The sequence below is a fragment of the Myxocyprinus asiaticus genome, chromosome 49 (genome assembly GCF_019703515.2).
Source record: "Myxocyprinus asiaticus isolate MX2 ecotype Aquarium Trade chromosome 49, UBuf_Myxa_2, whole genome shotgun sequence".
In the NCBI taxonomy this organism is placed as follows: Eukaryota; Metazoa; Chordata; class Actinopteri; order Cypriniformes; family Catostomidae; genus Myxocyprinus; species Myxocyprinus asiaticus.
In genome coordinates this window covers 19,055,102-19,083,022 of record NC_059392.1, presented here as the reverse complement: position 1 = coordinate 19,083,022, position 27,921 = coordinate 19,055,102, and the positions used below count along the sequence as shown (strand labels likewise).

The window sequence follows — 27,921 nt, the reverse complement described above, 5'->3', positions numbered from 1 at the left end:
GTTCACCCAGCATCCCCCGCGCGCTCAACATGGAGGATCTGACGGTGGAGGTTCGTGGCTCCAATGGAGCTTATTACAAGGTAAACACAGCATTTTTACCTCGTGTTTCATTTCACGAGTATATCATATTTTGAAGACATATACGATAATAAATCGTTCAAAGAAACTTTATAAAACGAACTGCACTGTGTACTTTTCGAGCTTGGAAATAGTGCACGGCTCTGTCTATGTTAGCCGTTAGCAGCTGCGCGAGGGTCATGTTCAAATACAAATAATTCTACACACAATCATGATTATTATTTTGCTGTGATCTTATTAACAAAAATAAGAAAAAAACTGTCTTTTGGATCAGAATAAATTACCAAATTTTTCATTTCATTGATTGAACATTCCTCAGTCATGCGACTGGTTTTGTTATTCGTCAATGAACTACACAAATATAATCATAATATATACATGGTGAATATAAGGCACTTATAACCGAACACATATTAAAAGTAAATAACTAGCAACGCTTGCTATCTATCATAAACATGTCATCGATAGTATTCGGTAGGTTTAAATCTGTACTCATTTTAAAGCACACATTAGTCTATTCATCTATCTCTTATGAAAGCAGTAAACAGTATAGTTAAATAAGTGTCATTAACTATATATGGGTTTAGATGAGATAGAAAGCCTCCAGGAAGCTCATGTCCCTCATTTAAGGTGTGGTAAAAAATTAAGTTCAAATGTTCAGCCAGCCAACCATCCATCTGTCCATCCATCCATCCATCCACCCATCGTCTGTATATGTGATACATTACTCTATAGGTTTCTACCAGCGTTATCATTTTAACACATGGTGAATGAGGTAAGGCCCAGATAGAAAGTCTAATTTAAGTTATTATTCAAAGTCTGATCCTGCAGTTATTCTGCACATGTAGTTTTGCGCCATTCTTATCATGGCGCGTGTCAGCTGTTCACTGTCCATCTGGAGCTGTCATCCAGCACTGCAGATATTTTAACACCAGTCTATTTTGAGATGAGGTTTAAGAGATACCAGTGCCCATTTTGGAGTCACTTACAATTCACAGACGACACTTGTTGTGTGCTGACCAGCTTGGGTCATTTTAACTTTAAGGAGATATAAGGGTGCAACAGGCCTCTTGAAATTCATCTGACTACTGCTTTTAAAACCTTTGCGTTTAAAGCAAATAAGCTGCATTTATGTTGGACCTGCTGTATGAAAATGCAGTACAAATGCAGGAAATTGGTTACATGTCAAAAGCCAGCATTAAAAAAAAAAAAAAACATTTATTTACACACAAAAAAAAAAAACCTTTTGTGAATGTGTGTTTGTCATATAAACATCTAGTCAGTCAGTGAGTCAGATGGTAATTCAGTAAGCGCCATGATGTATTAGTAAGGTAGAAAATTAATACGTTTTAAAATGAATGATTGAAGGGATAGTTTTGGAAAGTACAATGGCTCCCCCCATTACAGTCTCACCAGACTGCATGGTTTGGATAGGAAGACTGAGGGAAAGGCACTGGCTGACGCATCTTTTTGGAAGCCCATCAGACACTCCAAGTCCACCACAGGTGACTGGAACTCCTTGAGGGATTAGGATGTTTAAAACTAATGTACTGTAAATACACTACTACCAAAACCAGAAAAAGGAAAGAACCACGCTGTGTAAAAGTACCAAGAAAATCAAGATTAAAGTACTTAAAGGTAATTCCTGACACTTACTCATAAACAAAACGGATGGCCAAATGCCAAACGGCCAAAACTCCGACTTGGAAATATTATCAGCACATATAACCAGGTTGCCAGGTCCTGACTGATCTGGGGTGGCTGAGAGATCTCCACGCAGTCAATTTTGCGATTTGGGTCCCTGAACTGGGCCAGAGGACCCTTCTTGGTAAAAGGCAAGAAAATTCCAATCACTAACTTGTAAATAAAACACATTGCTTAAGTCCAAACTGCCAATCCATAGCTTAGAATGTTCATATCGGTAGGGAAATGGGTATATAAAACCAGGGTGCCAAATCCGGACCTAGCGGGGATGGTTGAGAGATCTCCATGCAGTCTAGATTGTAAGACACAGTAAGATGTTCTCAGAAACAAAAGATTAAGGCAAACAAATTATCCAAGAAAACAAGCAAAATAAACACTTCCCAAATAAACATAATTCTTGACCCGACTTGGAGTGTCTAATGGGCTTCCAAAAACATGCGTAGGCCAGTGCCTTTCCCTCTGTCTTCCTATCCCAAACCATGCAGTCTGGTGAGACCATTGAGACTGGAGGAGCCATTGTATTTTCCAAACCTACACAATATTAGGCAGGTGGTTTCAATGTTGTGGCTGATTTGTGTGTGTGTGTGTGTGTGTGTGTGTGTGTGTGTGTGTGTGTGTGTGTGTTTGTATATATATATATATTACATACACACACTGCCTAATATTGTGTAGGTCCCCCTCGTGGCACCAAAACAGCACCATGATGTTCTTCTCACCACAATTTTACAGAGTGGTTATCTGAGTTACTGTAGACTTTGTCAGTTTGAACCAGTAGAATATCAAGAATATCATGTCAGAATGCTATTCTGAGATGCGGGTTGGCACTGTCTTGGCGGCACAAGGGGGGAACTACACAATATTTTTTAAATCTCATTTTTGTCATTTTGGACAACCTTATTTGTTAACGACTCAGTCCTCTTATTGCATATTTAGTTTTCACTCAATTTTGTATTTTTTATTTTAAACAATGTTATTGTTCCAGGGCTTTGTCAAAGATGTTCATGACGACTCGCTCTCCATTTCATTTGAAAATGAGTAAGTAGGTGCAATTAGTTCACTATCATTTGACAATATTGCTTTTAAAACAAGTGTTGATAAATGAGCATCATTGTTTTCTTTTAGCTGGCAACCTGAAAGACAAGTCCCCTTCAGTGATGTGCGGTTGCCACCTCCAGCTGATGGCAAAAAGGAAATCAATGAAGGAGAAGAAGTTGAGGTGAGTAGATACTGTATGTATAGTATTAGTGCTTCACTGTCTCATCATATCTACGACCTCCATAAAGCCACATTCAGTGACTCTAACAAGCGGCTTTCACTGTTCAGATATACTCCAGAGCAAATGAACAAGAGCCCTGCGGTTGGTGGCTTGCTCAAATACGCATGATGAAAGGAGATGTAAGTATGCTCACTCGGTACAGTTTCTGTTTCCTCTGAAGACCTTTGAGTTGAGCTCGGATTTACTTTCACTTTTGTTTCGTGCAGTTCTACGTGATCGAGTATGCTGCTTGTGACGCAACCTACAATGAAATAGTTACGTTTGAACGTCTCCGCCCAGTGAATCGTAATAAAGCTGTGACACAGAACACATTCTTTAAGTGCACTGTTCCTGTCCCCGAAGATCTCAGAGCAGCGTGAGTACTAACGTCATTATGCATTAACTACAGTACCAATCAGAAATTTGGACACATCTGGTCATTGTTTAATATGAATATGTTCCACATTTTAGAGCGATAGAAAAGTCCTAACTTGCATTTGAGCTAGGCTACATAAAAGTCCAAACAACTTCACAAGGTGCATTGTGGGATGATTTTTAAACACCAAGTTGAAAAATATTATTAGTGAGATAATTATTTTATTACACAAATAAGTACGATTACCAATAATACTACATATTAGTCCCATTGAAAATGTAATAGTAAAGCACTGATTTTGAGTTGGGATGCAGATGTAAATTTACTGATTTGCGTCGGCACAGCCATTGACCAGGAAAATAAAAAATGGCACTCCATGTCAAAAAGGTTGCCGACCCCTGATTTAGTGTATCCACTCCAACTGATTCTTGAAACCAATGGAAAAAAATTAATACATGGCCAGACATGACAGCCATTTGTTTACAAAACTAATTAAACATTGTGAAAACCTTTAGATCAAAAGTCTTTTTTTTTTTTTTTTTTTTTTTTGAAACATTGTGAGAAATATAAATTCACTCAAGTGTATCCAAAACTGTCATGAACATGTATGGGTCATATATTCACCCTCAAAATATATATATAATAAAAGAAGTATTGAAAGCAGAAGCCTATTTTTAGAACCATTAAGATATTTTGCATTGTGACTTTTTTTAATGACAATTTTCACCCAAATTCTCATTACTGTAATGCAAAACTTTTCATTACTGCAATGTGATAGTCTTTATTTATATAGTGTGGTAGTATGTGTTGTACCACCTTTAATTTATAATAATTTAAATAAAAGCATATTTTTTCAGCTTCAGGCCATTTCATGTTCCAGGGTTAAATCTTTTATGGAAACAAAATTATTTTTTCATACTGTATATGAAGGTCTCATTAAAACTGAATTGGAAAACGTTTCACCAGGCCTCCATTTTTTTTATTTTTATTTTGGTGTGCCTTTTCTGGATAGATTTTACAGTTTTAGCCTTGTCCCAGACCCAGAATTTATATATTTAACTATGAAAATTCATACTAAATTATCACATATTTAAAAACTATGATAATCTAAACAGAGTAAAAAAAACAAAAAAAACATTTACATTTTTATTGTGTGAAAGTGATTTCTATCAATTTTCTAAATTGTTTTTCTAAAATTACGACTGTGCCGTCATTTCCACCACACCAAACAATTTTTTCCCTAAACATGTTTTTTCAAAAGGTAGTGTACTTATTAACCAAGTGGAAAAAGTGTCGGTGAAGAGCATGCTTGGGATGAAAAATGAGACGAGGTAAATATGTGAGTATTTTAATTGGGCATCATTTCCAATTGAGCTGTAATTTTTTGAAAATTACACAGTGTGAAAATCGAATTAAAATATAATAGAATTATAAATTGTATTTAGGATACGTAACATTTTTATACATATGTAATCAATAATCAGTATTTACTATTAATCAATAATCAGTATTATGAAAAACATATTAAAATTAGCATTAGAAAGACAAAGGTGTCTGTAATTTTATTTCAAAAACTTAAAAAAATGTCATTTCCAGCACAGAATTATATTAAACACAATGCAGAATTTGAGATGTACTCGAAATGTGATGGAAATTTTTATGATTTTCAGACAAAAATGACATAAATCAGTGAGTCCCAACCAGGGGTACGTAAGCAGGTTCCATGGGGTATGCAAAAAGAATTGGATTTTGCTATGTTGAACCAAGCAAAATCACTTGTATGGCTTAAAAGAAAAATAATCAAATTTGGGATAGGTAAAAATATAGATTTTCCAATTAATCGCAATCTTCATTTGAACAATCCCGATATCGACGTTTGCCATCGAGATCTTTTCACTGCGTGCTGATAGTAAAAGTTTGGTTTGACTCGTCCTGTGTATTGTGTTCAAAGATGAGAACCACACAATGCATTTTTCATTAAATAACGACTCTCTTAATACCATTATTATATGCAATATGTATGCAATTTCAAGACATCATATGTATTGATGGAATTCATGGAATTTGTAAAAAAAACACTTGGGGGGGATTTTCTCCCTTTTTCTCCCCTATTTGCAATGCCCAATTCCCAATGCGCTCTATGTCCTCGTTGTGGCGTAGTGGCTCGCCTCAGACCAGGTGTTGGAGGACGAATCTCAGTTGCCTCCATGTCTGATACCGTCAATCCGTGCATCTTATCACCTGGCTTGTTGAGCACGTTACCATGGAGACATAGCACGTGTGGAGGCTTCACGCTATTCTCCGCGGCATCCACGCACAACTCGCCACATGCCCCACCGAGAGCGAGAACCACATTATAGCGACCACGAGGAGGTTACCCCATGTGACTCTACCCTCCCTAGCAACCAGGCCAATTTGGTTGCTTAGGAGACATGGCTGGAGTCACTCAGCACAGCCTGGATTCGAACTCATGACTCCAAGGGTGGTAGTCAGCATCTTTACCCACTGAGCTACCCAGGCTTCCCAAATTTGTACATTTTCAAAAATGTAAAGAGAATCTGACAAGAATCACCATTGAGAATGGTTTCAAAAAGACTTGAAAGTAAAAGGTTCAGATGCATTAAAGTAATGTAAGTTTGGGTGAAAATGTCACCATGCAAAAATCTTTGTTTCTAAAATAGGGTTCATTTAGGCTTTATTTTGTTTTCCTTCGATTTTGGGGTGCAATATGACCTGAGCATGTTTTTGAAAGATTCATCGATATAAATCATGAGTGCTAATGCTGTGTGTTGGGGAAAACAGTGAATTATTTTCTTCACACTGTTGCCCATGTCAGATGCGAGAATGAACACGCCCACAAGGATTTCAAGAAGGCAGTTGGAGCCATTCGGATTGTCTACAGCCCAGAGCAAAGCCATCTGGTTGTACTGGTAAGTGTTTGCCCTTCTTTTTTTCCTTTTGGAAGTAGGTTTGTTGAACACAGAAGCTTATTCTATGTTATGTTTCCTGAACACCAGTCCATGAATGAAGCCACAATCAAGCGCGTCTCCCTGCTGAGTGACATGCATCTACGCAGCATCCGCACAAAACTCTTGCTCATGTCCAGGAACGAAGAGGCCACGAAACATCTCGAGGTTAAATGGCTTATCTTTTTCTTTGATAATTAAAGCATTACAGTAAGGTAGGGGTAGCCAACACTGCTCCTGGAGAGCTGCCTTCCTGCAGAGTTTAGATCCAACTGTAATCAAACACACCTGAACCAGCTGATCAAGGTTTTCAGGATTACTTGAAAATTACAGGCAGGTATGTTAGAGCTGAACTCTGCAGGAAGGTAGCTCTCCAGGAGCAGGGTTGGCTACCCCTGCAGTAAGGACTGAGGTGTTTAGTGTTAGTTTTAGCCCTGCTTTTTTTGGGTGAACTATTCTTTCAAGTACATAAACTAAGGGTTTACAAATGTATAGTGTGAAATCACATAACCTGATGACCCAGAATTTTGTTAGTTTTGGATTAAAAATCAGCCTGATCTAACAGTTTTAAGTGTGAAAAGCCCTATTCAATATTAAAAACTGTAAACTTAGAGTACAAAGCAGCTGGCCTCGGCCTTTCAAGAGGTGTTCACTGTGAGAGAAGACCTCATGGGTCTCGCCATCGGAAGCCACGGCAGTAACATCCAGCAGGCCAGGAAGGTGCCGGGAGTGACCGCCATTGAACTGGACGAGGAGACAGGAACCTTCAGGATTTACGGAGAGGTCTGTCAGCTTTCTGTTCACAGAAATGTTTCACTAAACAGATTATTTTTGATAATAAAAGGGATAAGATGCATTCTTAAACATTGCATTACAGACTGTGGAGGCGGTACAGAAAGCAAGGAATTATCTTGAGTTTTTGGAAGATTCTGTTCAGATTCCTCGCAATCTTGTCGGTATGTCATTTTTTTTTCTCTTAGAAACCAGTTTGAATAACCCTTTTTTGTGTGAAAAGCTCAGAGTCAACATGAAAGGACATGCACAGCTCCTTTTACTTCTGTAATGTGACATGGGCTTGCAAACAAACAAAAAAATGTTGTTTGGAAGAATATGCATCAATGTTTTGTTCACAATAACACCAGGAAAGTGCATTAATAAAATAAATATAGTCAGTTTTGATTTCATGTTTTAGTTAACATCAAAATTGTTTGATTATTAAATAATTTTTGTACAAATCTTTTTAGGGAAGGTTATTGGCAAAAATGGTAAGGTTATCCAGGAAATTGTTGACAAATCTGGTGTGGTACGAGTGCGTATCGAAGGTGACAATGACAACAAACTTCCCCGACAAGAGGTAATACACTAGAAAGTACCACAAAAATACCAGCCAGAACAAATTCTAGACCGACAATGACACATCAACTAATTTCTTGACAGGGAATGGTGCCATTTACATTTGTTGGAACGAAGGAGAGTATTGGCAATGTACAAGTCCTACTGGAATACCATATTGCTTACCTAAATGTGAGTATTACTAGGGAGCTATTTACAGAAACTGTGGTGGTAAAATGAAAATCTGTTGGAGAAACTCATGTGCTTGATGTGTTGTGCAGGAGGTAGAACAGCTGCGTCTGGAGCGGTTGCAGATTGACGAGCAGCTGCGTCAGATCGGGATGGGTTACAGGCCTGCCCCGAACCGACCAGCCGACAAGGACAAGGGCTACACCACTGATGAGAGCGCACCAAACACCCTCCATACCAATCGGTCGTACAGTGGCAGGGGCCGCGGCCGCGGCCGCCGGGGTCCTGGATACACGTCTGGCTATGGTAGGGCTGTTATTATGTAATCTGTGCAAATTAAAGAGGTAATACACCAGTTATTGGGGGAATCTCATTTAAGCTGTCAAAAACTCCATACTTCACTCCAAAATTAAAAGAAGCAAGTTGTATTTTGCTTGAGAAAAAATCAAGCATATTTTCATACTTTTTTTTATTTTATTTTATTTTGCATTGTAACATTCATTTAATGACAATTAAAGGCAGCCAGACTGCTTCATCCCACTTTTGGAATGTTTGTTTGCCGTTTAATGTTTCTCATACATTAATAGGAAACTGCTGAATTCATAAGGGGGCCTGGGTAGTTCAGCGAGTAAAGACGCTGACTACCACACCTGGAGTCAGAAGTTTGAATCCAGGGTGTGCTGAGTGACTCCAGTCAGGCTTCCTAAGCAACCAATTGGCCCGGTTGCTAGGGTGGGTAGAGTTACGTTGGGGTAACCTCCTCATGGTCGCCATAATGTGGTTCTCGCTCTCGGTGGGGCGCGTGGTGAGTTGTGCGTGGATGCTGGGGAGAATAGCTTGAAGCCTCCACACGTGCTAGTTCTCCACGGTAACACGCTCAACAAGCCACGTGATAAGATTTGCGGACTGACAGTCTCAGATGCCTGGATTGAGGCGAGTCACTATGCCACCACGAGGACATAGAGCGCATTGGGAATTGGGCATTCCAAATTGAAAAAAAAAATATATATATATACATTATGTATGTATGTGTATTGTTTCTATACTTATAATCAACAACTTTAAATCAATAGTTTTCAGTTTTTCTACCGTTTTTTAATTTGATTGTCATTCGCAATGCTTCATGGGATTGTCGTTCATTCCCTCATTGAAGACGTTAAGTACACAGTCATGAAATTTTGCTTCAAATCAAAGTTTGTAATGTTGTGATTCACCTCAGAGCTGGTTGGTTTGGTTCATGGCTTAGAACATTTTCTGAAGGATTTTATGAAATCCCTATGGGAGAAATGAACGGGAAAATCTTCTGGAACCTTATGGTGGAATAATAAGTGTCTTATGGCAGTTTCAGAAGGCTGGCTTGTGTTTGAGTTAGTAAAGTAACCTTCTCGTGTGGGCCATAGGCACTAACTCTGAGCACTCATATGCCTCTGAGACTGACTCTGAGCGCAAAGAAGAGCTGAGCGACTGGTCCCTAGCAGGGGAGGAGCCGGAGCGTGCCCCCAGGCAGCAGAGAGACAGCAGAAGGAGACCAGGAGAGGGGAGGGGGAGAGGACGTGGAGATCCTGGGGGCCGAGGACGTGGCTCGGGACGAGGAGCATCTAACTCTATTAGCTCAGGTACACTGGCTTCCTTCTAGGGTCAATGGTAGAGATATTGTTTATACCGTGGTAGATATATTGTATATCTGCATGGCTATCAGTATACTTCAATTGTCTGCGTTGCTGAACGGAATGCGTGCGAACAAAGTATACCTGGGGCTTGAGAATTAAACTTTGCTGTTTAATTATCCCCACAGCGTTAGTGATATGGACATGAATGATACCTCAAATCATGCGGTTTATGATTTTCACCTGCCAGTTGAAAAAATGTATAGGAGGAACCCAAGCCATATCTAGAAACCAGAGCCAGTACTGTGATCTGTAGGGGGAAAGTTTGATCTTTAGAGTGGGCAATAGGTTCTCTCTTCATCTGACCGGGGGTCCTCGGTTGTTTCGCGTCTGACTGGGGGGACACAAGGAAAATCTAGGCGGGGCAATGCTATAATATCATATGCTGCATCCAAATATCCATATTTTCTACTATATTGTATGCCAAAAACGGTATGCCAATGGAATAGTATGTCCGAATCTTCAGTCAGTATTGATAAACTGGTAAGCGAGAAATGTGACCACCTATTTCCAACGAGATTTTAAAGTTTGGATCGACTGGACACTGTACTATCCCATAATACTTCAGGAGCTGAGGAGTTGTTGCCTTCAAAACGCTGGATTAAAAAAAAAAAAAAAAAAAAAAAAAAGAAATGCTCCCCTTTTCTCCCCAATTTGGAATGCCCAATTCCCAATGCGCCCTAAGTCCTCGTGTTGGCGGAGTGACTCGCCTCAATCCGGGTGGCGGAGGATGAATCTCAGTTGCCTCCGCGTCTGAGACTGTCAAACCTTGCATCTTATCACATGGCTTGTTGAGCGCGTTACCACACACAACTAGCCACGCACCCCATGAGAGCGAGAACCACATTATAGCGACCACGAAGAGGTTAACCCATGTGACTCTACCCACCCTAGCAACTGGGCCAATTGGTTGCATAGGAAGCCTGACTGGAGTTACTCAGCACGCCCTGGATTCAAGCTCGTGACTCCAGGGGTGGTTGTCAGTGTCTTTGCTCACTGAGCTACCCAGGCCCCCCAAAACGCTGGATTTAAAAGAACGGCAGTGTTCTCAACTTAAGTATATACGTGTGTGTGTGTGTGTATGTGTGTATATATATATATATATATATATATATATACCCACTTCCCCGGATGAAGTATGCCCGGAATCTATTCATACTACTCGCATGCATACCTAGAGAACGTACTGTTTTACCGGCCGAGAAGTGCATCTTTCATAAAATACAGTACATACTTTTAAGCCCAATGTATATTTTAGTCAGATGCAAACACTGAGCAACTGCGTACAGGATGCGTGACGCAAATCTCGTCATCTGAACATGCACAGCCCGATTTTTCGATTTGCGCTTCTTTAAACGCGCAGAATGCGTATGCGCCTAGAATTATTTGCACTAATTAGTGGGTCCACAAGGTGGCAACACTCACATTTAAGCTGTTGCTGTCACGAAGAAGTGCTAGAAGATGATGTAATTACAAGTAAACATCAAGAGACAAAGGTGGAAGCAACAACAGTGGATGTGCATGTCAAGAGCACGTGTATGAGGAGGTCAGGAGATACCTGCATTTGTATAACTCAAGTCTGAAGGACTGTAAAGACATCTTTATGTGTCTAAATTCCTGAAGATAAATAGTCCGGTGTCTCATATCAGTCATATGTGTATGCGCGCACAGGTATATAGAGTAAACTTTGACAGGCTCGCGTTCGACGGTACGCAGGTGCTGAGCGTTCACGTAAAAATCGAAGTATACTTTGGGCTTTACCGTGCGCTTTTTCAGATGCAGGGATAGAGAATTCGGGATGTTTTTTTTTTTTTTTTGACAACTGCATAGTTACTGGGGGTGTAACGGTTCTCGGTAAAAACCTGAACCGTTCGGTTTGCCACCCACGGTTTCGTAAACATTGGCACCGCAGTTCAACACAAGTTTAATGACGCATCTGGTGCACAAGGTTTGGTGAAGGGAACAAAGCGTCAAATAGACACACACAGTTACAACCTCCGCTAATGCACCTGAATGGATCTATAGATGGACACACTCTGCCTGTATTTCACATGGGTCAACTTGATGATATCACAGTTCTGCGTGCATTGTGTGTTGTGCAAAAAAGCCCCCTGCGAGGGTTTAAAACGGGCGAGCAAGTTCTTCCTGTTTCCTCACGTGGCTGTAATCTATCGCATGGCTGAGCGTCAATAAAGCACTTTGATTAATGGCATTAAAATGCCATTATAGTAATACATCATTAATTTATCATTTACGCCGACATCACCCAGGGAAATATATTGCGCAGCGCGCATAGAGCCGCAGTTGAGCCGAAACTGCATACACTTCCCTTTGTTTTTAAGCAGGCACTCAGTGATAATTCAGACAGACATGAAACAATAATTAAAGTGCTTGGAGTGTTCATGTGGGATTTCCATGTATGATTAAAATACTTGAGCAGCATTCCTTCTCATATCCATTTTAATAGCATGGTTATTTCTTCAATAGTGATGTACAGCTTTTTTTTTTTTTTTGATTCAGGACCCTGACAAAAATTAACCATGGTTTTACTATAGTAATATTTTTGTAACCATGTCTGTAATAACCATGTCTGCTGTCACCATGATTTGCTTTGCAGAAATCATGGTTTTGATACAATTAACCATGGTTTTATAACAGTAATTCTGTAGTTTCCATATAGAATCCATGGTTTTACTATATATTGTAACCATGACAGTAACCATGTTGATTTTGTGGTTTCTATGATTTTACTACAAATGCCATGGTCAGCCATGGTTACTGTTGATACCATGATTTTTATTAAGCGCAAACCTGATAGAGTATTCTTTGTATTTGACAGTATAAAAAAAAAAAAAAAAAATTCTGAACAAAGCAAATACCGAAACCGTGACCCTAAAACCGTGATACAAACCGAACCGAGAGAAATTCAAACCATTACACCGCTAATAGTTATGCACTGAAAACCATCCAGAAAACCTAAACAACCACGTAGCAATTGCCTAGCATCGTGGTGGCGAGTTTTGCATGGTCAAGCTTCAGTTACATTTTCAGAAACTGTAAAAGTTTCTAGTTATTTTGTGTCATTTACACACGTGAATGTTTTGTTTTTCACATCAGTTCTGAAAGATCCCGATGGAAACCCGTACAGTGTGTTGGACAACACTGAGACGGATCAGACAGCAGACACAGACGGCAGTGAGTCCCAGATGATCACCAACCGCCGCAGACGTTCTCGCCGCCGCCGCACCGATGAAGACACTACAGTTATGGATGGCATGAGCGAGTCCGACAACACCTCCCTCAGCGAGAACGGACTCGGTAAGCTTGAGAATATTTACTTCTTTACACCCTGTCTACACCGGGCATGACAGATAATGCAACGTGACATGCCACACAACTTGAGGTTGTCCACACTGGAAACGTTGTGGTGAACGTTCTAAGGCAAAAAAGATTTGAGCAACAGTTATTTTGGTTGAATAAGCTATTATATTTTCCTACTTTATTTTAAGCAGAAATCCATTGGTATTAAAATACTTTTATATGTATTAATTGAATGTTATTGTTGCAACTGAGTTATTTTGGTTTGGGGTTTTTTTTAAATACCAGAACTGAATGATTTTCAAGACTTTCTGTTGTTAACGTTTCCCAAACACGTGAAAACCACAAAACACAGCAAGATTAGTGTAGTCTTTTGAGCCAGTTCTACTGAATATATAGAGCAATCAGTGTAGTCCCATTCCTGAATTAATGACTCTTACGAGCCAGTTCTTTTGAATCTACAGCGCAAATCGTACAGCGTGACAGTGAAGTCCGATTCCCAAACAAATGACTCTTATTTCTTTTTCTTTTTTTAAGTACTAAAAGAATTGTTAATTAAATCATTCAGAGGAATCAGAACCAGAATTATTAAATTCCTTATGATTCCCATGTTATGTTTAGAAACAAAAGATTTTAAGCTTTGATGTCAGAAATTATTTAAATATATAACAAATAAAATTCATGGCAAAAACATTCACACATGATATTTGGCAAGTAATATAATTTAATTTCAGATGTGCCTAGAGTAGTTCGTCAACTGAAGGCATGACACAACACAATGGACGCCAGTGTAGACAACTTCATTGATTATAATGGGAGAGACTTGCATTCAGTTTGGACATGGTGTAACATTGATCACACAAATCTCATAAACTGCCACCAATTCTGAATATGTGTATATGAACAATCTCACAAACATTCCTCTTATGGCTTTTCCTAAAATGGCTGATGATATTTAAGTTCAGGTTACACCGATCTTTTGTAGATGATGCTGAAGCTAAACCAGAGCGGCGCAATCGTAGTCGCCGCCGCCGTTTTCGCCCTCCTGAGGAGAGGCAGCCAGGTAACCAGAATGAATTAACACAGTTTGTGTATAAAGCAAGTGTTAATCCAAGCTGCATGGCATCGTACGCCTGTAATGACCAATGTAACAGTAAATTAAACGTTACACAAGTCTAGTGATCAAACACGTTAGCCACTAGCAGACTTAACTTGTTCAAACGTTTTGAATTATTTTTGTGTTGCATTATCTTTGGTGCAGTTACTAGAGTGTGAAATGGAATTTAGATTTATTTTCTAGAATGTTGTTCTAGAAATGAATACACTAATTCTAATTGGTTATGCATTTGCATGGTTTATGTAAACGCATGAAGGTCTCTTACAAAAATGGAATAGTTTAAAATCAAAAATAATTTTTTGGAACACAAAAGTAGATCATATTGGTGAGAAAATGATTGCAGAATTAAAATTTTTGTGTGAACTATTCCTTTAACAATTTTAAATATCTTTTGCAAATAAAATCATTGACATCTCTTGCAGTTACTGTGGCTGACTACATATCACGTGCTGAATCTCAAAGCAGACAGAGAACCCTGAGAGATCTGAGGATGAACAAAAAGGACATGGTAACTTAATATTTTATCTTATATATTTATATTTACTCTACTTTCTGTGTTTAGTTTGAAAAAAGAACTTCTGAAATGGTTTAAAATCAACACTATTTAATGCACGTACCTGGTTTTAATGTGCACAATTCATCAGTGCATGTTATTCCAAGAATAATATTCCAATAACCAAACAGCTATTAAGCCAGTCGTTAACACCGTAATTTAATGCTGGTTAATGTAATAAAGGTTACAGCAATAATAGCAAATAATGATAGATAAAAAAAGAAAGAAGAAGCATTACCATTGGGATACACCTCATTTTTGTCTATATTTTGCCATTTTATGTTTACTTTTAAGGATTCTTTAATGGAACAGGGGCCTGGGTAGCTCAGTGGTAAAAGATGCTGGCTACCACCCTTGGAGTTCGCTAGTTCGAATCCCAGGGTGTGCTGAGTGACTCCAGCCAGGTCTCCTAAGCAACCAAATTGGCCCGGATGCTAGGGAGGGTAGAGTCACATGGGGTAACCTCCTTGTGGTCGCTATAATGTGGTCCGTTCTCGGTGGGGCACGTGGTGAGTTGAGCGTGGATGCCGCGGTGGATGGCATGAAGCCTCCACACGTGCTATGTTTCCGTGACAATGCGCTCAACAAGCCACGTGATAAGATGCGCGGGTTGGCGGTCTCAGACGCGGAGGCAGCTGGGATTCGTCCTCCGCCACCAGGATTGAGGCGAATCACTACGTGACCACGAGGACTTAAAAAAGCGCATTGGGAATTGGGCATTCCAAATTGGGTGAAAAAGGGGAAAAATCCAAAAAAAAAAAAAAAGGATTCTTTAATGGAACACTTGGAAATATCAGGGAATTTTTAAATGGTAATTTCCTGGCCTGGAAAAGTCATGGAAATGTATATAGTGAATATAGATTTTTCTAGTTATCGGCTAAATGTTGCTTTTTTTTAAAAATCAACATTAAATAGTAGTCATTTGCATGAATATAGTACTCATTTGTCGTGCAATAAACAAAGAAATACAGTTGAAGTCAGAAGTTTACATACACTTAGGTTGAAGTCATTAAAAATAGTTTTTTAACCACTCCACAGATATAATATTAGCAAACTATAGTTTTGGCAAATCATTTAGGACACATACTTTGTGCATGACATGAGTAATTTGTCCAACAATTGTTTACAGACAGATTGTTTCACTTTTAATTGACTATCACAATTCCAGTGGGTCAAAAGTTTACATACAATAAGTTAACTGTGCTTTTAAGCACCTTGGAAAATTCCAGAAAATGATGTCAAGCCTAATTTAGCTTCTGATAGGCTAATTGGAGTCAATTGTAGATGTACCTGTGGATGTATTTTAAGGCCTATCTTCAAACTCAGTGCCTTTTTGCTTGACATCATGGGAAAATCAAAAGAAATCAGCCAAGACCTCAGGAAAAAATTTTTTGGACCTCCAAGTCTGGTTCATGCTTGGGAGCAATTTCCAAATGCCTGAAGGTACCATGTTCATCTGTACAAACAATAGTATGCAAGTACAAACACCATGGGACCACGCAGCCATCATACCGCTCAGGAAGGAGACGCATTCTGTCTCTTAGAGATGAACGTAGTTTGGTGCGAAAAGTGCAAATCAATCCCAGAACAACAGCTAAGGACCTTGTGAAGATGCTGGAGGAAACAGGTAGACAAGTATCTACAGTGAATCCGGAAAGTATTCACAGCGCTTCACTTTTTCCACATTTTGTTATGTTACAGCCTTATTCCAAAATGGATTAAATTAATTATTTTCCTCAAAATTCTACAAACGATGCCCCATAATGACAACGTGAAAGAAGTTTGTTTGAAATCTTTGCAAATTTATTAAAAAGAAAAAAAAGAAAAAAAAAGAAAAACAAAATCACATGTACATAAGTATTCACAGCCTTTGCTCAATACTTTGTTGAAGCACGTTTGGCACCAATTACAGCCTCAAGTCTTTTTGAGTATGATGCCACAAGCTTGGCACACCTATTTTTGGGCAGTTTCTCCCATTCTTCTTTACAGGACATGGGGACAAAGATTTTACTTTTTTGGAGAAATTTCCTCTGGTCTGATGAAACAAAAATGTAACTGTTTGGCCATAATGACCATCGTTGTTTGGAGGAAAAATGATGAGGCTTGCAAGCCGAAGAACACCATCCCAACTGTGAAGCATGGGGGTGGCAGCATCATGTTGTGGGGGCGCTTTGCTGCAGGAGGGACTGGTGCACTTCACAAAATAGATGGCATCATGAGGAAGGAAAATTATGTCATTATATTGAAGCAACATCTCAAGACATCAGCCAGGAAGTCAAAGCTCAGTTGCAAATGGGTCTTCCAAATGGACAATGACCCCAAGCATACCTCCAAAGTTGTGGCAAAATGGCTTAAGGACAACAAAGTCAAGGTACTGGAGTGGCCATCACAAACCACTGACCTCAATCCGATAGACAATTTGTGGGAAGGACTGAAAAAGTGTGTGCAAGCAAGGAGGCCTACAAACCTGACTCAGTTACACCAGTTCTGTCTGGAGGAATGGGCCAAAATTCCAGCTTATTGTGAGAATCTTGTGGAAGGCTACCCAAAACGTTTGACCCACGTTAAAAAATTTAAAGGCAATTCTACTAACAAAGTGTATTTTAAAATTCTGACCCACTGGAAATGTGATGAAAGAAATAAAAGCTGAAATAAATAATTCTCTCTACTATTACTCTGACATTTCACATTCTTAAAATAAAGTAGTGATCCTAACTGACCTAAGACAGGGAATGTTTTCTACGATTAAATGTCAGGAATTGTGAAAAACTGAGTTTAAATGTATTTGGCTAAGGTGTATGTAAACCTCTGACTTCAACTGTAGCTATCCTGTGGTAGTTAACTTATATAACTTATATAGATATGAAATAATCATACAAATATTATTCTTGGAAGTGCAAATGTATATTGACACTATTACAGATCTCGGGTCTTTTAACAACCCTGTTCACTTTTGGTAATCAAGTTTTTTGAATTTTGCTTTTTTTTTTCATTATTACACTAATTAATAAGCAAAAGATTGAAGTATACTAAAGAGGTAACTTCAAAGAATGGAATTATGTCCTTGGGTCATTTCATGCCGCATAAACCCAGAGGTCCCCAGCTCAAAAGTTTTAATATTATTATTATTATTATTATTTTATTTTTAATTTTTTTTAACTGGTGAAAGATGAACAAATGATAATGAAAGCCAAAATATTAAATGCCATGGATCAATATTTACTGAATAATCCATTATGTTCTAGAGGGGGTCAAAATGAAAGTTTTCTTCACCTAGAATTTTAGAGCAAAACTACAGGTAAAAAAAAAAAAAAAAACAAAGTTAGCAGGGTCATTATTTTTTCAGAGATAGGTTGGTCTTTTACTATAATTAGTTGAAAATTTCATTAAATAAGGTACAAATAATGTTGAAACAAGAAATGTACTTGAGATCTTTTTGTTGGACAAGGAAAAACTAGCTTCAAACCATGTGACCCAAATTTGGTTTTTGACCATTAAAAATTGAACAAATTACGAATGGAGCCACATTTAGAGCCCCATATCTCTGGGATTTAACCATATAGGGGCTTAAAAATTAAGATACAAAAAGGAAAGTTTGTTCTGAACCAGAATCTCAAAGGATATTAAGGCCACGTCCACAATAAGTTTTCACATCCTTTTTTGCTACGTTTTGGCCTTCCGTTCACACCGAGACAGCATTTTTGACAGCGAAAACAGAGCTTTTAAAAAATGCTCTGCCTAGTGGATACATCTGAAAACGCAGTCTTCACGTTGTAGTGTGGAGAGGGGAAACGGAGAAATCTGAAAACAATGAGGTACTTGTTGTAATGTGACGCAGTCATGTGATCCATTCAACCCAAAACAATCAAGATGGTGGCCATCTTGTAATGTCGTTGTTTTGCGTGCTATTCACTTCGATAACGTTGTTAAGATAAATGTTACTTTGTACAACCTTCACATTGCATTCCTTCAAAAGCGACGGAAAGTTTACTCAGAATCGTTGTCCAGCGATGGAACATGAGGACAGTTGCATTTCAGACCGTAAATGTAACGGCAATTTGTTTTCCCCGCATGAGCAGTAAGGGGATTTATGAGTTTTCATAATGTTTTAGTGTGGACGAGCAACTTTTGGAAAATGCTTGAAAACGTCAGTGTGATGCTGTTTTCAAATGTATCTGGATTAATGTGGACATAGCCTAAGATATTTTGAATACTTCTAATGTTATCGGCACTCGATTTATTTATTTGGACTCGCACAATTGCCATTTAATGTAACAAGGGGTATTGAAGTAAACCGATTGTAGTAATAGACCTACCTATCTCTGTGTAAAAAGAAAAGAATGATGCTGCCACCTTTCTAATGTTATTTTGTTACCTGTAGTTTTGTTCCAAAATCAAAGGATGACTTAGTAAATAATCCTTATCCAGCAATCATGAATAGACATGGAAATTCATTGGTCAGAAGGTTTGGGAAGCTTATTTTTAGATTACACTGTTACTTCACACAGATAAGCTTTAAAAATCTTTTGTTTCAATCTTATTAGCAGAACTGTTTTCTTCGATCCTCAGGGTCAAGTGGAGTTCATATCGGAGCACAGCCCCACTGAAGCTGTGAGCAACGGCCCAAGCACCAAAGCAGACGATCAGAACAAAACTTCACAAGATTCTGCTGAGAAGGTGCCCAAAACCAACCAAGCCGTTGTCAATGGAATCTCCTAATCAGTTCGGTGTATTTCTTGAAAACTCATAACCTTTACAATTTTACAATAGTGCTTGTACAAGCTTGCCAAAGATAGACGTATGGACTTCCACATTCTCGATTGCACTTTTTGGTTCCTTCACAATGGAACAGATTGGAGAATTACGATGAAAACAAAAACATTATGAGACAAAAAAAAAAAAAAAAAAATTTAATCACACTTTAATATGTTCTTGATCTGATGTTGTGCCTTCAGAGCAGAGTTTCAACATTTATGTTGGCTGGCTGTAGACGAAACAAAAGAACTTGTCTGAAGTGGCGATTAACAGAAAAACTCCCAGACATCCTTAGCTGCTTTTTGTTACGTTTTAATATGCAACCACTTCTTCACGTTGGGAAGGGGTTATTGGGGGAAAGGATGTTTTGCACTGAATAGTCAGTTCTTGACCTTTAGAAATAATGTTAGTCTGGAAACTGGTCCGCTAACTCTGTCCATTTTAAATGCTGTACTGTATGTCACACTTCCTTTAAGAACCTGAGCGATTGAATTGGGTTTTCATCCTTTGCCTGATGGGTTGTAACGGTGGTAAAGACAGTTTTGTAAAAGGAGCCTTTTTTTTTTTTTTTTTTTTTTTTTTTTTTTAATTTATTTTAAAATGTACAGTATTTAAATTTAACTTTGCAGTTATTTTTAACACTAAACTGCCAGAACTTATTAGCACGCAGGTGACATTTGGACTACTGAAAGATCAATTTCCAGATTTTCTGTTCTGTAAACTACGTTTGTTAGTCCTTGTTTTTTTTTTTTAAAGATAATTCTGGTTGTTTGATGTGCAATATGTTTTGTATGCAGGTAGTTCATAAATAAACATTTGATCTTCCAGCCAAACTTTTAAAGTTGGTTTTCAGACTGTTTTAAAATCAATTCAGGGTTCCCACGATCAGGGAAATTTAAAATAGCAATTTCCAGGTCTGAAAAAGCCTTGGAAATGAGGGTAATCTTAGAAATCCTTGGATGTTTCTACTGGATATACTTTTTTTTTTTTAAAGTTATGCTATGCTCTCAAATATTTCATTGGACAAAATTTGCTTGTTGTAAGTGTGATTTCCAGAAAAAAAAAAGAAAAAAAAAACAATTGGAAAAACACTGGAGCAGTTATTGGTTAAAATGAGTGGGAACCCTGTTGTTCCCCTTCTAAACAAAAGGGTTCTCGTGATCATGGAAATATCTGGGACTTTTTAAATTGGGATTTCTATGCCAGGGAAAGTTATGGAAATTACTAATAATGATGTGTATTTAAAAATGCTATTTGTGAGTGCAATCTCTATAACAAGATTGTCCAAAATCATCACAAATGACCAGTGTTGGGTGTAATCTGATTAAAGTATTTACAGTAATCTGATTACTTTTTTAGTAATAGTGTAACATTTTAAATTCTTGTAATCAGATTACGGTTGCTGACTTTCAATTAAGGTAATTACTTGTACATTACGTGGGTTACATATATTTCTAAAATAATATTCATGTACTGTATAAAACATTTAAAATATGAATTCATGTTCATAAACGTCTGCCCATCCATATATTGACTGATATTCATTTCTTTTAATGTTTGTAAAAAAAAAAAAAAAAAACTAAAACTGTTTGTTCCAGTGCTTGACTTTTCTTAAATGCCTGTCTTGTAACAAAATTTATTTCATTTAGAAATGTGAAGATTTGAATGAACAGTAGATATTTCGAATAAGGCATTTACATTAAACAGAATTACGTTTAATGTCTTACTCTTGTTCCTAGACACCAGAATTTTGACAATTCAAATCAGGTTTTACCAATTCAGATCGGATTCAGATTTAATGTGATTTTTGCGTTCACACTTTGAATGCAGACTTTATCATACAAAAAGATCAGAACTAGATGAAAACATGCTTTTTGTTTTTTTCCTCCCCAATTTGGAATGCCCAATTCCCAATGCGCTCTAAGTCATCCTCGTGGTTGCGTAGTGACTCGCCTCAATCCGGGTGGCAGAGGACGAATCTCAGTTGCCTCTGCTTCCGAGACCTCAATCCGTGCATCTTATCACGTGGCTTGTTGAGTGTTACCGCAGAGACATAGCGCGTGTGGAGGCTTAACGCTATTCTCCGCGGCATCCACGCACAACTCGCCACGCGCCCCACCGAGAGCGAGAACCACATTATAGCGACCACGAGGAGGTTACCCCATGTGACTCTACCCTCCCTAGCAACCGGGCCAATTTGGTTACTTGGGAGACCTGGCTGGAGTCACTCAGCACACCCTGTATTCAGACTCGTGACTCCAGGTATGGTTACCCAGGCCCGCGAAAACATGCTTTTTAATGATCACGCAAGAATTCAAGTTCATCAGACATAGTTCGTTCAAACATTTCATGAAGAGATTATCTATTTCTTCATTTGTGCATCAAGTAAATCTTTAGCCTCGTTTATTTTTGCTGCCAGATATGGTGATCCACCTGCAAAAGAAACTCAATTAACAGAGCTCGGAGGGTTTTTCGATTGTAAATTTGAGCTAAATGACAACATTATCCCTTAAGAATCTTACCTCGATCAGGGTGGTTTAAAATCATCAGTTTTCTGTGTGCCTCCCTGATCTTGTTTTTGTTAGCGGTTGGACTAGTGGAAGAGAGTAAAACATCTTAAAAAAACATTTCACAACATATATCCTTAAAGCTGAACTATATAACTTTTTCAGTGTTAAAATACTTCTATCCCAGCTTAATAGAGCGCAACAGTGCCTGCACACTTTTTCAGCCGTCTGAGTTACGGAAGTATTTTCCCCATTAATTTCTTCCATAGACTTTTGATTAAATCCTTCATAAAAGAGTTGTGAGCCATGAACAAAACCAACCACCTCCTAGGAGAATCACAACATCATGAACTTTGTTTTGAGACAAAAAGACATTTCATAAAGACAAAGGTACAAGGCTGTGTACCATCTTTCATAAGGGCACAAACTACAATTACAAGAAGCATTGCGGATGATGTCGTTGAATAAAAAACGATTGATTTTAGGTTGTTGATAGGTATAGAAACTAGTTTATTGCAAAATATCCCGATATGCACACTGGCGGCCAAAAGTTTGGAATAATGTACAGATTTTGCTGTTTCAGAAGGAAATTGGTATTTCAATACACCAAAGTGGCATTCAACTGATCACAAAGTATAGTCAGGACATTACTGATGTAAAAAAACAGCACCATCGCTATTTGAAAAAAGTCATTTTTGATCAAATCTAGACAGGCCCCATTTCCAGCAGCCATCACTCCAACACCTTATCCTTGAGTAATCATGCTAAATTGCTAATTTGGTACTAGAAAATCACTTGCCATTATATCAAACACAGTTGAAAGCTATTTGGTTTGTTAAATTAATGTTAACATTGTCTTTGTGTTTGTTTTTGAGTTGCCACGGTATGCAATAGACTGGCATGTCTTAAGGTCAATATTAGGTCAAAAATGCTTTCTCTAGAAACTCGTCAGTCAATCGTTGTTTTGAGGAATGAAGGCTATACAATGCCTGAAATTGCCAAAAAACTGAAGATTTCATATAAACATGAACACTACAGTCAAAGACAAAGGACAACTGGCTCTAACAAGGACAGAAAGAGATGTGGAAGGCCAGATGTACAACTAAACAAGAGGATAAGTACATCAGAGTCTCTAGTTTGAGAAATAAATTCCTCACATGACCTCAGCTGACAGCTTCATTGAATTCTACCTGCTCAACACCAGTTTCATGTACAACAGTAAAGAGAAGACTCAGTGGTGCAGGCCTTACGGGAAGAATTGCAAAGAAAAAGCCACTTTTGAAACAGAAAAACAAAAAGAAAAGGTTAGAGTGGGCAAAGAAACACAGACATTGGACAACAGATAATTGGAAAAGTGTGTTATGGATCTTAATCCCATTGAACTTTTGTGGGATCAGCTAGACTGTAAGGTGCGTGAGAAGTGCCCGACAAGACAGCCACATCTATGGCAAGTGCTACAGGAAGCGTGGGGTGGAATGTCACCTGAGTATCTGGACAAACTGACAGCTAGAATGCCAAGGATCTGCAAAGCTGTCATTGCTGCATGTGGAGGATTTTTTTGATGAGAACTCTTTGAAGTAGTTTAAGAAGTTCTGAACATTTTTTTCAAATTGTAATAGTAAATTTTTAGTTATTAATGTCCTGACTATACACTGTGATCAGTTGAATGCCGCTTTGGTGAATAAAAGTACCAATTTCTTTCCATAAGAGCAAAATCTGTACATTATTCCAAACTTTTGGCCACCAGTGTACAAATATATAAGTAGTTTAAGGATGAAGAGTGACCAACTCTATGTCATTGACAGTACGTCATAGGAGTGGGCGGTCGCTCAGAGCCACGTTTCATGGGTTTCGTTGGATCTTTCTCTGCTGTACCATGGGTAATGTAGTTGTTTACCATGAATTCCACTATCAAACACGATTTTTAAACAATGAAGTTGAAATAACGCGGATGGATGGCTTCAACGGAAGCATATACCATCGATGAACAACCTCGTAGCTCACAGTAAATCTGTCATTAAAGATTTATAAGTTATCGTCGAAAATCAATTCGTCTATGGGATAAATAAATGGGACTTTTATTTCCGGAACCAGACTGTTGCACTCTATATGCAGAGACAACTGTAAGTAAGCCATTCATTAATTATGAATTTTCTTAATATTCTGTTAATTTTCTCGAAAACTAAACACTATCTCTGTGGCACTATAAAAATTCCTGTGTTTGTTTTGAGTGAACGTTTAGATCCGCCCCAACAACGTTACTCAAGCAATGGCGTGAGTTGGGGGCTGGACTATCTGACTGTTTGAACAACTGCAGACAAGAGACTATTTAGCAGTGATGGGCCACTTCTATTAAAATGAATGGGAGAAACTTGAATGCCCAACGGATGTAGGAAGGAAGTCCCGCCGTACAGGTAAAAGAGCCAATCACCTTCTAAATACAGACATCGCCTGTCAATCAACTCAAGAACGTTTTTTTTGCATCGTCTGAGGTAAAGAATCACATTTTATAGTTCCACTGTGGTCAGATTTTACTGCTGATTTGAAATATGTTCTTAGATTTCGGTCTTTCCCTATTTAAGTAGATAGGAGCTGCACTTTCATGACTAGAAATTGCTTCCCAGCTAGAGGTCTGCACAGGCCTTAAAATGAAACCCGAACCGTACCCCAAAACCATGTGGTTTTGTACCCTAACCCTACCCGGCCCGGCCCGAACGATACCGTCAGATACCGAACCCGAAATTTCTCCTCCTACCAAGTACTGATGCAATAGGCTATATTTAATGTAAACATATTGGCAACATTCGTAACAGTACTGAAACAGTAAACATACAAAGTTTTAACAAGGCACGGCAGCACCTCAGTGCACTAGAGCAGAAGGGGAAAAAAGCATTACCTTACCGATAATTTGCTGAAACGTCACTTGGCGCAGAACAATCTGGAATAATAAGAAACCATGCAACAGTCCCCTCTATGCAGCCTGAACTTGTTCAGAACGTTAAATCTTTGTGACACCTGTGCTAAAAACAATCTAGATGCAGAACAAAGAATGAAACGGAGCACAGGTGTCTCGACATGCATTTTTTAAAAAAAGTTCTTTTTAAATTGACATGGTGCTTAAAATATGCCAGTCCTGCACGAGACGCTGAAGAAAAAGCGAGATGTGGTGTAAATGTCAAAGACATTCGTCCATCATGTGTTTACATAGGAAAACAATGGGAAAACAGAACAGATGCACACAAAAATGCATTCGGTGTGAACGGCCCCTAACTCATCTGTTTGCACGTGTCTGTGAGCAGGGTTAAATTGGGATTTTGGAGGTGGGAGAACTCTAAAATTGGGTTATGTCACAACACAAATATTTAACTGTATATGCCTTTTCATGATAATAGCCTAATAATAACAATAATATACAATTACTATTTTAAAAAATTTATTTGTAAGTGTAAGTGCTACAGGAAGCGTGGGGTGAAATGTCACCTGAGTATCTGGACAAACTGACAGCTAGAATGCCAAGGATCTGCAAAGCTGTCATTGCTGCATGTGGAGAATCTGGCTGCACAGATTCAAAAATTATTTGTAATTTTTGATATGTTTATTTAAAATGTCGCTTTATCCTTGTGCTTTTTGGATAATCAGTCAAACTAATATTTTTTCTATTATTCGGATGAATCTGTTATTCATTTTGAAGTCATTATTCATGCCTTTCCTTTGGCTTCGGGCACATCCCTACATAATTACATGGAAATTTTGGTTTAGTATATGACAAAAAAATTTACGAATGATTTCCTATGTATTTTATAAATATCAGATGACAGCTGGGACAAGTTACCTTCTTGCCCATTGGGAGTCATCTTATAAAACCGGCTAAATTGATATATAATGGTACAATTTAAAAGTAAATGCACATTGTTCTTAGCGGAGGAAACAAACACCTTCTGCACGACTACCTTTTACTCATTGTTATTCTGATAATATAATTGGTAATGAAAACATTTGTATTAAATTATAAGAGTATAAAATTCTTCACTGCCTCGTGAAGAAGCATTTTCACAAGTGAATCCCACTGTATATTTTCTAGAAAATGTTTCCAAAAAAATAAATGCTGAATCATCAGAAATGGAGTACACATCAATATACAAATAACAGTGAAACCTTTAACAGTGTGTTGGTCAAGTGGTCTTTCGTTCTCAAGTTGTAGGCCTATGATATTTTGATCCGATATCGCTTTGGATGTGATTGATTCCTGATTCAAAACCCCTTCAGGTATTCAGCTTTTTAACAAAACTAAGCAAATCGCTACTGCATATCAGTGTACCCAAGAAATGGGTGAGCAGTTGATTCCATATTACGCGATTTCTATGAATCAGAGATCGGACCATGACGCAATACAGAAGCGGAACGCACATCTATGCAGGGGCACGTGGTCTGGTGCCGCTCTCAAATATGCCGCCTCTACCAGCGTCCACAACTGACTAGAGCGAAGCATAATGAGCTTGAAATATTTTTGAACAAGTACACTCGCTAAATAGAGATGGAATGTGTCAAGGGATCAAACAAAAATCGCATCGGAGAATAAAGTACATGGGATGAATTGACAAACAACATTTTTTTTTCTTTTCAGAATCGAAGGTGCCGGAACACCGTTCCGGACCGTACCGGCCCAATTTAACCCGTCTGTGAGTGAGAGTGCGTGCGTGAAACAAGTTCGGAAAGCCTGTTTATTTATTCATTCATTACAAACCCAAACCCGACCCGAAGTCCTACATGAAAAACTGACCCGAACCCGGCCCGAAACCCGTTGGGTTCTCGGGTCCCATCGGGCCTGGGTTGCAGACCTCTAGTCCTGGCAGCATTCCAAAGATGGCCGCCAGTGGACTGACTTGCTCGAAAGTCTTTGCTGCAGACGAGGGGAGTATTCAGAGAGCTGTTTTAAAAACATTGTTTATTTGTGCAATTCTGTTCGTTTGCGCTAGTGTCGCAGAAATGACATACTTCAGCTCTAATTGTAAAATAGACTACCTGACTCCAAGAATAAGGGAGGCTTCTCTTCTGGTCATCTTTGGCTCAAAACCACCTCTGTAGTATCCGCTTCCAAAGGCCTGTCGCACAGAAGAAATCAAGTTATTCGCATAATTTCATTGAGACAAACGATTACATTATGTGAAAATATAACTTGCCGATTTGGAAGCTTGCAGAGCTTGTTTCACTTGCGGCTCCATATGCTTCATGGCTTGCACTGCATAGCGACCTGCAACAATGGGCCATTAGAGAGGAACACAACAATCAGGCTTAATTAATGATCAAACGGAAACGCGTATTCCTTAAAATGTAAGTTTATCATGATTTTCTGGAATCTTACCAACAAATCCTGCTGCTGCCAGGGTAAGACCCACGGCCACCATGGTACTACCCTAAACCATACCATAAAACAATAACCCTTGATTGTGCAATTTGCATTAATCGAGAGGCAATTAGAGGCATTATTCTGTGCAACCACACATTAGATATGTCAATCATAAAACATCCCTTATATAGATTTTCATACACAGCATTTATTGCCTGTATTACTATCACATTGGAAATACATTGCAAAACTGCTTTGCAGTTATCTGGGTATTATTTAAATAAATAAATAAGTAAATAGTATCAGACATTATTATACCAGCTACGGTTGTCCAAACAGCAAAAGTTTTACTTGTAGCTTGTTTTTAATGCTTTAAAGTGTGAAAATGACATTTGTGTACTGCAAACTCTGTCAATTAGCATATAAAAGGTAAAACAGGCTTAAACTTATAATTTTAACAGGGCTATATAAACATAATTTGCTCATGCAGTCAGTAACACCATTGAATGTCAGTCTGAGTTAGCAATATGCTAATGCTACCTTTGTTTTTCGTCTAAATTACTTATTTAACATATACATAATACACAGTAACACGACAGATTGAGTTCAAGTGAAGGAAAAGACACGTGCCATGTTTTCTCTGCTACGATCTTGTGTTTTGATCGTGTAGAATCATAATTTTAATCATATCTGACTGTTGAATGTCAGGCTCATGTCCTGTTGTTATGGTGACTTCTGAACTTTAGACAGCGACCTT

At 38.4% G+C, this 27,921-nt stretch overlaps 2 protein-coding genes across 4 annotated transcripts; one reads left to right on the top strand and one right to left on the bottom strand.

Moving 5' to 3' along the window:
- LOC127438163 (RNA-binding protein FXR1-like) lies at positions 1-20,838 on the top strand. 2 transcript variants are annotated; one of them, XM_051693512.1, is made up of 17 exons: positions 1-80; positions 2,765-2,817; positions 2,905-2,998; positions 3,106-3,177; positions 3,265-3,413; positions 6,250-6,343; positions 6,431-6,547; positions 6,992-7,162; positions 7,257-7,335; positions 7,624-7,733; positions 7,817-7,903; positions 7,993-8,206; positions 9,301-9,516; positions 12,685-12,885; positions 13,871-13,948; positions 14,425-14,510; positions 19,125-20,838. In XM_051693512.1, exons 1-17 carry the CDS (start codon positions 30-32, stop codon positions 19,272-19,274), a joined length of 2,022 nt encoding a protein of 673 aa, XP_051549472.1. In that variant the 5' UTR covers positions 1-29; the 3' UTR covers positions 19,275-20,838. The 2 variants fall into 2 exon arrangements, with proteins under 2 accessions (XP_051549472.1, XP_051549474.1); XM_051693514.1 differs by lacking the exon at positions 13,871-13,948.
- LOC127438160 (mitochondrial import inner membrane translocase subunit TIM14) lies at positions 8,089-27,921 on the bottom strand. Of its 2 annotated transcripts, none has more exons than XM_051693510.1 (6): positions 27,795-27,895; positions 27,180-27,231; positions 26,998-27,068; positions 26,840-26,919; positions 21,833-21,903; positions 8,089-8,227 (listed from the first exon to the last, which is right to left on the bottom strand). In XM_051693510.1, exons 1-6 carry the CDS (start codon positions 27,795-27,797, stop codon positions 8,202-8,204), a joined length of 303 nt encoding a protein of 100 aa, XP_051549470.1. In that variant the 5' UTR covers positions 27,798-27,895; the 3' UTR covers positions 8,089-8,201. The 2 variants fall into 2 exon arrangements, with proteins under 2 accessions (XP_051549470.1, XP_051549469.1); XM_051693509.1 differs by lacking the exon at positions 8,089-8,227 and adding an exon at positions 21,074-21,743 and having other exon boundaries at positions 27,795-27,921.

Bases quoted from the DNA above. Each gene is read 5' to 3' on its own strand.
- LOC127438160 (XM_051693509.1), bottom strand. The intron at 27,069-27,179 runs GTAAGATTCCAG...CCATTGTTGCAG, and splicing joins GGCAGCAGCAGGATTTGTTG to GTCGCTATGCAGTGCAAGCC. The intron at 21,904-26,839 runs GTAGTCTATTTT...CTCTTCCACTAG, and splicing joins TCCCTTATTCTTGGAGTCAG to TCCAACCGCTAACAAAAACA.
- LOC127438163 (XM_051693512.1), top strand. From the start codon at position 30: ATGGAGGATCTGACGGTGGAGGTTCGTGGCTCCAATGGAGCTTATTAC. The intron at 9,517-12,684 runs GTACACTGGCTT...TTTTCACATCAG, and splicing joins ATCTAACTCTATTAGCTCAG to TTCTGAAAGATCCCGATGGA. The intron at 12,886-13,870 runs GTAAGCTTGAGA...GATCTTTTGTAG, and splicing joins CCTCAGCGAGAACGGACTCG to ATGATGCTGAAGCTAAACCA.